The 9,343-nt window shown below is 39.2% G+C and overlaps 2 protein-coding genes across 2 annotated transcripts; one reads left to right on the top strand and one right to left on the bottom strand.

Moving 5' to 3' along the window:
• Positions 1-1,036: 1,036 nt before the first annotated feature.
• On the top strand, positions 1,037-3,871 carry LOC116006979 (glucan endo-1,3-beta-glucosidase 8-like). Its single transcript, XM_031247533.1, has 2 exons — positions 1,037-1,634; positions 2,548-3,871. Exons 1-2 carry the CDS (start codon positions 1,288-1,290, stop codon positions 3,644-3,646), a joined length of 1,446 nt encoding a protein of 481 aa, XP_031103393.1. The 5' UTR covers positions 1,037-1,287; the 3' UTR covers positions 3,647-3,871.
• Positions 3,872-4,311: 440 nt separating this feature from the next.
• Positions 4,312-9,016, bottom strand: LOC116006537 (exportin-2-like). Its single transcript, XM_031246958.1, has 3 exons — positions 8,895-9,016; positions 5,801-8,815; positions 4,312-4,783 (listed from the first exon to the last, which is right to left on the bottom strand). Exon 2 carries the CDS (start codon positions 8,744-8,746, stop codon positions 5,819-5,821), a length of 2,928 nt encoding a protein of 975 aa, XP_031102818.1. The 5' UTR covers positions 8,747-8,815; positions 8,895-9,016; the 3' UTR covers positions 4,312-4,783; positions 5,801-5,818.
• Positions 9,017-9,343: the final 327 nt, after the last annotated feature.

Genomic DNA, 9,343 nt, shown 5'->3' with positions numbered 1-9,343 from the left:
ATAATCTAATGTGGGCAAATTATACTAGGGAGTGGATCATTAATAAATCTTTAGTATATTAAATGTTCGTGTACTAAAGATTTATTTTAGATAGTATATTTAAATAAATATTTAGTACGTAGTAATAAAAAGTAAACATGGATAATAATATTTTACATTCATGATATAATATTATAATGATCGTGGTACAAGCATCTGAGTCTAATAGTTTTACTTCAATATTGAATGCCTTTAGTCTAAGTTGGGCCAAAAAAGAGTACAAATTCAGCTTGCTAACCGACCAGTCACCAGGTCGGGGCCCTCATCTCCGTCATGTGCATGAATGCCACAAAATTATGATAAGGTCTATGATTCGTTGCCATTATAGTGATGAAACACACTAATCATCCCTAGATTGAAACCCACTTTCGGTAAGTTGTCTAGTTTTTATTTTTATTTTTTTTAAATAAAGTGAATGGGTGAATTAACCGTTAAAAGACCATAACAAATGATGATATTAATCATTTTAGGTTGTTTATAGTTAATCGGGGAAATATAAAGTTACATAGTTATCAGATTAACAATTTGTCTCACATTCTTTGCTCAACCTTACAAACAAAAATTAGACTTTTGCTCAGTGCAAACAAAATTACATTTTGAGAGGTTACTCTCACACTTTATTATCAGTGAAATTTGATGCGATCTCTTATAACAAATTTTACCCCCGACTAATTAAGTTAGCCTGTCTCACATTCTTGCAATTAGCTGAATAGCTATTATGTTTATCTGTGAACTGCTATGGAGATTCCAGCGACTACTATTTGTCTTTTTCCACAGGTTCTTGCAGCTCTGTTAATGTAAATAGTAGTGTAAACGCATGCAATACAATGACGTTTTGGCTGTTACTATCGAGTGTTGAAAAGTAGATTGATTGATTGGGTGGAATTTTGAGAGCTGTGGGTGGTTCCACATCCATGTCCCTCTCACTATCGTATTCTATTCTATTATCTCTCTCTCCCTCTCTCTCTCTATATATATTTATTTATATCCCCACACTCCAACAATGATTCTCTCTTTCTTCACCCTTTTTGTTCATCTTATCCAAATCCCTGCTGGGTTTTTCCTTTTCCTATTTCCTTTTCTACATATTTCTATTCCATTTTGTTTTCTCAAGAATCATTCAACAATCCCACAAATTTTTGCTAAAAAAAGATGCCACTTTCATAGCAATTTCACCTCTTCCAGTGAAAAAGATTCCATCTTTTTTATATATAAACCATCCAATCAAGATTTGTTTTTTCAGAGTTTATGGGCAAGCAAAGGATGTTTAAAATCTGGGTTTTTGTATATATACCAATATTATTTTGTACTAGTAGTATGCATGTGGGGGGGCTTGGGGTGAACTGGGGGACCATGGCAACCCACCAGCTGTCACCCAAAGTTGTGGTGCAGATGCTGAAGGACAATGGGATTCAGAAGGTGAAGCTGTTTGATGCTGATCAGTCCACCATGGGAGCTCTTGCAGGGACTAGCATTGAAGTAATGGTGGCCATTCCCAATGATCAGCTTCTTGCTATGAATGACTATGGCAGAGCTAAGGATTGGGTGAAGCGCAATGTCACTCGCTATAACTTCAGAGGAGGTGTCAACATTAAGTATGCTTGCTTTTCTTGGTTCTCATTACTGTTACTTGCAGTTACTGCTGTTTGATGGTGTGCACTGGATAAACTCTATCTTGTTATAATGTTATTGTTATTCATTCTTGTTTGGATATGTGGAGTTGAATTTGAGTAGGAAGTTGTGGTTGGTTTAGTTGTTTTTCATCTTTGAGTGTATCATGTTGTTTTGATGATTTAGTCTTTTGGGTTCATTGCAAAGAAAGAAACAAGTTCAGTCTATTTGCATCCTTTGACAAGATTTGTCTCAGATAGTTAGGAGTTTTAAACACTGCTTAGTTTGAAGCTTTATGGACCTCTATATTCATGGTTGTGGAGTTTCATGGTATCTATGATCAAGTTTTATACTTTTGTTTGCCTTCTTGATTTGAGCTGGTCAGCTATAGTAACTTACGCTAGTTTACCTCCTTTTGGTCTTACGCTAGTTTACCTCCTTTTGGTCCCTTACTGGCTAGGGTCACAAGACAAACTTCACTCAGATAGCGGCTGCAAGCTTTCCCATGTGAATCAAAGTTTTATACTTTTGTTTGCCTCCGTAGTAACATAATTGCTTGAGTGAATTCAACTTGTTGGTAACTCTTTTCTCAATAGGAAGTCCGAGGTTAGATTGGGGTTTGGCTTTTATAGCAGTTTCGCGCCATTACAAGTTACAACGAACACTTGGTGCAAAACCAATGTTAAAAACGAAACAATTCTTAATGTGGATAATCAATGTCTCATAGTTCATTAGTTCTCAGTATTTGTGATTCCTATTTCATTGTGTGTTGGATGCAATCCCCTGATTTCCCATACTCTTTGATGTAAAACCTTCTTGATGAAGTACAGATAATGGAACTTATGGCTGTGCAAATCTCTAATCTTTCTTGCATTTGCATCTTAATCTGGCATGCAGATATGTTGCAGTTGGTAACGAGCCATTTCTTGCATCATATAACAACTCTTTCATACACACGACCTTTCCAGCGCTTCAGAACATCCAAAATGCCCTAAACGAGGCAGGACTTGGGAGCAATATAAAGGCGACTGTGCCCCTAAATGCTGACGTCTACAACTCGCCTGAGAGCAACCCGGTGCCTTCAGCTGGTAGGTTTCGGGCAGATATCAGCGAGGAAATGATCCAAATCGTGCAGTTCCTGCACCAGAACAATGCACCTTTCACGGTAAACATATACCCCTTCTTGAGTCTCTATTTGAATGAAAACTTCCCTGTCGACTATGCCTTCTTTGATGGTACAGCCAATTCAGTAGTTGATCACGGGATCCCATACACGAACGTGTTCGATGCCAACTTTGATACCCTGGTTTCAGCCCTAACCGCGGCTGGGTATGGTGACACCCCGGTTTTGGTTGGAGAAGTGGGATGGCCAACCGAGGGAGACAAAAACGCTAATGTAAACTTGGCCTATAGGTTCTACCGGGGACTCTTGCCAAGACTGGCAGCTAATAGAGGGACGCCCCTGAGGCCCGGGTATATAGAGGTGTACCTGTTTGGGCTTCTCGACGAGGATGCCAAGAGTATAGCGCCCGGTAACTTTGAGCGCCATTGGGGGATTTTCAGGTACGATGGACAGCCAAAGTTCCCCATGGACCTCTCGGGCCAGGGACAAGACAGGTACCTCGTGGGCGCCAAGGGCGTGGAATACCTTCCAAAGAGATGGTGTATGTTGAGGCCAGAAGCGAGGGATTTGAGCAGACTCGGGGACAATATCAACTACGCTTGCACGCATTCAGATTGCACCGCTCTTGGGTATGGCTCTTCGTGCAATGGTTTGGACACGAGTGGCAACGCATCGTACGCGTTCAATATGTATTTTCAGGTGCAGAATCAAGATGACTTGAGCTGTAATTTCCAGGGTTTGGCAATGGTGACTGACCAGAACATATCTCAGGGAAACTGCAACTTCACCATTCAGATAGTGGCTTTGTCTCCCAGGTTATTGCCAGGGATTATGGCACTTTTAACAGGCTTTACATTTTTGTTATTATTATAGAAAAATATATATATTTTGTGCAGAAACTTCCTATGTCCTGGTGGTAATCTTGAATATTGTTTTGTGCTAGCTGTTGTAAATTTTTGCTAGTGTTACTGTGTTGTGTTGTAATAAATGTTCAACCCTGTATTACATTTTTTGGTGATTAGAGAAAACCATTACTCGAGAGTGTGTACAATATAAATTTTACTTCCTGTACGATGGATCAACTTAGAGTTATAAAAATCAAACTCATGACCTTTTAATATGAAAATTATGCTCCATTCACTCAATCACTTCTTTTGGGACAAAACATCAACTTTCATGTTATATACATATATATTCCAGTGGACTGATCTAGGTCATTGAATGTTTGAGATCAATAGTTTAAATTTCGCCAACTGTGCAACTATGCAAGTGAAGTTCATAGTTACACAATTGACAAAACCTAATTCATTGATCTCAAACATTCAATGGCTCAAATCTGTCCACACAGACTTTTGAAGAAAGATACTGATTTGATCATTATATATATATATATATATATATATATATATATATATATATATAGAATTTGAATTCAAGTTCAATTCAAGCCAATCTAACCAAACTCGAGCTTACTAAAACTATTTAAAGAGCAAGCTCGAACTTGCCTAAGCTCGGCTGAGCTTGTTTGCACCCAAAAATTAAGAAAAAGGAAAAAGTATCATTAATCTAATTATAAGTTCAGTAGAAACAAACCAGTAAAAAAAAAACTGGAAACAAAGTCATTTACAGAAAGCAGGTTTGTTCCATTTCATTGACTTGAGGACACAAAATGGCCCTATTGCTTCTACTCATACTGACAATCCTATAAGAAGACACAGAAAACTCAAACCTAAGCAATGGTTCATATTGAAGAACAAACACTTGGATCAGGGAAGCAAGAGATTCAAACTCGGGACCGTTCCCAATCCAAAATCCAAAAGTCGGGTGAGGGTAAGTCGCACAGGAATCCTCATGAACACGCATATAGACTAACTCCGGCACATTAAGAGACTCTACAAGAATGACCTTGCTGATCTATTGTGAGCCATCGACAACAAATGCATGCAAAAGAGAACCATATCTCATCTGTGACAGAATATCAAGCCTAGTCCAAAATTGCAACATCACGCCCTGAAAGATCAAAAGATGGATAGTTAGGATAGTTACGGGCATGAACAATCAAATATGGTACATAAACAAAACGGTCAACATTTGTTATATCAAGTTCTTATTTGTATTCTTGATCCCTTGACTCATTCTCTCTCTTTTTTTCTTTCTTCTTATATATTATACATATAGTAGGATTATTTCATTTTCCCCTCCTATAATTAGTGTTTAGTACTATAAACAGCTATGTTTGATCAATAGTCAAAGTGGACGTGTCATTGGGTTGGTGAAATGAAACTACACATTAATTACAAGTGGGCAACGAGAAATTAATCCTTTAGTTTAGTAGACAAATTAGAAGAACAATCAACCAGAGACTGAAAACTACCTAAGACGCATCTAAATTTACTTATTTTGAAGTTAAACCTTACTTATCTAGGGTGCCTTAGCTGTAGCCTGCAGGTTGTATATCAAATTTTGAATACCATGCTAAACAATTAGAATTATCAGCTTGACAGCTTCACAATGAGGAAGGTGATAGAATATCATAATTCCAAAGCATTCGTAAGCCAAGTGCTACCTAACAACCACAAAGCAAACTTTACAAAGAGAAGCACAGAGTTCAACTAAGAGTTTAAGACCCCTAAATCCATAAACACAATCCTTTTTTTTAGGCAAAAAAAAAAAAATCCATTTATATGTCTGACATAAGCAGACATCAAAATTACAAGTTACTTTGCAGAAGTTCTGCTATTAACGAGAACAAGTGACCATCATCCACCAATCTACAGTAAAATAAATGTCAGTTCTGCATTTTTGGTTTCAAAAATAACATGGTAAGAGAAAGAAGTTGCATAACACCTGACATTAGGCAACCAAAATTAAAATTCTTCAGGAACAATTCATTTAGCAAGCGGCAACAACAAAAAAATAAATAGTTACCAAAATCTAATCACCATTTAATGCATACACAAAGCACAATAACATAGTATAACTTGCTAATTGCACTCAAAGAACATGCATCATGAAGATAAAGCATACCATTAAATGGATTCGGTTTCAAACTATTGATACATTATAGGAACCGCAAAGCTGAAGTAATGCTGCCTGATTTCCCGGCTCGAGATTTTCCCTTATAACCTGAGTGTATTGGCCAGGGGACTGGGCAGAAAGAGTAGCCACAGATGCAACCACGTACTGTTTTGGATCCCTTATGTCCTGCAATGGGTCATCATCCTTCTTACCAGCATTGTATAGACGAACGAAAGCAGCATTATAACCAACACTCTCCCCAAAGTCTGGAACTTCTGGCTCCTCCTCCACTCTCTCTTCCTCTGGCCTAGAGAGAAGAGTGATAATACTATCCAGCATTTTTCCCCAAAGCTTAGAATCCAATAGCGATGGGGATTCACAGATAAGTTTAGTTGAAGCAACAGCAGTTAACTTGAGCTCAATGGTTCCGGTGATCAACTTGAGGTTAGGTATCCAAAATTGTTCTACGATTGTGTTAAATAAATTCACTTGGACAGCATTTATTGAAGCCACAAGATTTTGAGAGCCATGCCTGACCAAGAAAAGAGACATAAATATCACAAGATTCTTGACAAACTTCACTGTTCTTCTTTCTTGAAGCCGTTTAAAAAGGGCAGCCCAAATATGGCCTATAAAGGGTGAGATAACATCAAACCCAAGATTTTCAATGATTGTATTAATCACATAAAATCCCTGTTCATCTGTGTTTGGAGATGATACCAGTGTGTTAAATATCCCAAGAACATTTGACAACCTACCCTGTTGATTAAGCTCATGAGGTGCTTTACGAAGAAACGCCTGGAGCAACCGGACAAGTGCTGGAACATTTCCAGACTTTTTCCATGAATCAGGTAAAAGAAGAATCTCAAATATCTGCATATAGTGCTGCGGGAGTGGCGGTCTATTCAGCTCTACAAGCTGAGCCAATAACTGGAATGCATAAGGGAAGAATTCACTCACATCTCTCTCCAATATCATCTGGAGGCTTGGGAACAAGCTTCCTTCAAAACCAGGCACAAGAGATGGATCCTTTTCACAAGCACGCCTGACAAGAACAGCCACTGATTCAAAGAGATAGTGGTTGAAAACTGGATTTTTTGGATTTTGGCAGACTCTGTTCAGGACATTAGCCAGACCAGTTATGCAAGGTAAAGCAACCTCACGAGAAATTTCAGAAACTCCAAGCACTCGCATGATGCACTTCATTATGTACTGATTCTCCTCAGATTCTGGTTTCTCCATGGCTTGAAAAAGGTTGGTCATCAACACTAACAAAAATGGACTAATATCTACAGCTGTATACCTTGCTCTGCCACCATCATCTTTGACCAGCAGCAGCTTCTCAATGCAACTCGCAGCATATGAATGAACCACATTAGAGTCTGAACCAAGGAACCGAACAACATCAGGAAGCAGTGCTATTGCAATGGGTTTTGATAACTGATTTTTAAACATGGTAAAGAACTTCAATGCACCCGCTTTCAGCATTGGAAAAGCATTCACATCCTGACTCTGCAGCTCAGGCACAATAACAGATCCGAAAAAGCTCTCCACATCAACCAGATCAGTTGACACTGAAGTGCCACCAGCTTTTTTTGTGGCAAGGGTGACAACCAAATAGATGGCACAATCTTTGAATTTCCAGTTTGCTGCAGGATTCTGAGCAAACATGGCCAAGCAATTCTTAATCTGAAGTGAAACCTTCTCAGTCACCTTATCCTTGTAATGCATAGCAATTCCTTTGAGAAGTTCACATGCAATCCTCCTCCTAGTGTCGAGATCACTTCCTTCCATATCCCTCCTTATAAACTCAACATAGTTCATTTCAAACAACTCCTCATCTTCATCACGTAGCATCACATTAGGGATAACAATGCTCTGACATATTTGTTCTAAAATATCATCTCTTGCAAATAGTGTATGATGTACACTTGTACTGACAATGGTTAAGAACTTGATTGCAGTCACAGTCAGCTGCTCCCTACTAGAAGATGCAGATGAGGCTACAAGAAGACTCCACACAGCCTCCACGAACCCACTTAAGTACCCTTGAAACAATTCTTCCTCCTTCTCCATATAAAGGCTAATATTTTCACACACTGCAGATCGTAGATCATCAACAACGGCAAGTCCCTCCTTGCTACTATCCTCAAGAGCAGGGTACTTCATAGTCAGATATTTCTTAAACTCAATCATCCACTCATTCATATGGTCCTCAAAAAATTCAGGTAATTCTTGGAAATTCAAGGAATAGAATATTCTACAGCACAGCCTTTGAGACTCTATATAGGGCTTTAGAGTTGAAGCAGAGGCAGACCCTGAAGCCACTACCTGATCAATCAAACTCGCAGTACGCTTAAAGACTTCTAACAACGGCTTTGCAAAATTATCCAGACAGTATTTCAGATCAAGGAGCAACTCGTTGGTCTTAAACTGGTATCGGAACTTCTTAAACAAGGAATTCAAGGTGGTTAACAACCCATTTACAGACACATAATCATTGGCTTGGCTCAGCTTATCAAGACTGGAAACAAGCTCCGGCAACAAGGCAGGCCACGCTTTGGGGAAATCATGCTTCCCAATCACCGTCAAGGCCTCACTGAGCTGAGATTGTATTTTGGGAGACGAATTGATCATCAAGGAAACCATCAAACTCTTAATCTGCTCCTTCTCAAAGTCCGGAATCGGAGCTAGGGTAGGAACATTGGGCTCGGAAGGCGTAGACGGCGACCACCGCGACTTGAGCTGGTTCTTGAAGTTCACAGAAGCAGCTTGGCGGATCTGTTCATCAACGGAAGGCTCGGCAACGAGGCGGAGCACGGCGAGCGCGTAATTAGGTTTCTCAGAGGCATCAGCCAGCGCCGACTCGGCTTGACGGCGAGGCTGGGGCATCGGAGAGAGGGTATTGAGGAAGCATTGGGACAGGAATTGTAGAGTTTCGGCATTCCACTCCATTTTTTTTTTGGAAGCTTAGAACGAAGTGCAACTAGGGTTTAACGAGATTTTTGAAATATGAACTGAAATCTATACAGACATAAGATTATAATAGGTATATGATATGGCTTCAGAGAATGAAAAAATGTAGTAGAGAGAAACAGAATACCTTTCGGCGATCGATCGGCGGAGAGAGATAGAGGAAGGGCGTGGGGACTGGGCTATAGTCTATGAAGTTTGAACAAGACAATGAGGGAGGGATGTAGAAGAGGGAAAAGTTAATGGAAATAGAAAGTGTATTTTTGTAGTATGTTTTAATTTTAGGAATAAAGGATGAATGGTTATCTTTTTTTTTCTTCTTTTTTTTTTTTTAAATAACCAAACCAACTCTTTCATTACGCAATAGCAAACTTAAAGGTTCTTACAAGGGCTCAAAGAACCAAGATTTAGGGTTTCTATACAAAATAGTAAATTTGGTCAACTCATAGGCATGAACATTCCTACTCCTCGCCACATGGTTTATAACAACATGATTCAGACCTTTCATTATGTCGTGGCATTTACTGATGATGATCTCGGCGTATGAGCGGTCTTCGGAGGGGTTATTGAGATCATTAC

This window comes from Ipomoea triloba, chromosome 15 (genome assembly GCF_003576645.1).
Source record: "Ipomoea triloba cultivar NCNSP0323 chromosome 15, ASM357664v1".
NCBI classification, from domain to species: Eukaryota; Viridiplantae; Streptophyta; class Magnoliopsida; order Solanales; family Convolvulaceae; genus Ipomoea; species Ipomoea triloba.
Note: the sequence above shows the minus strand (reverse complement) of the source record. Positions and strands in the feature narration are given on the sequence as shown.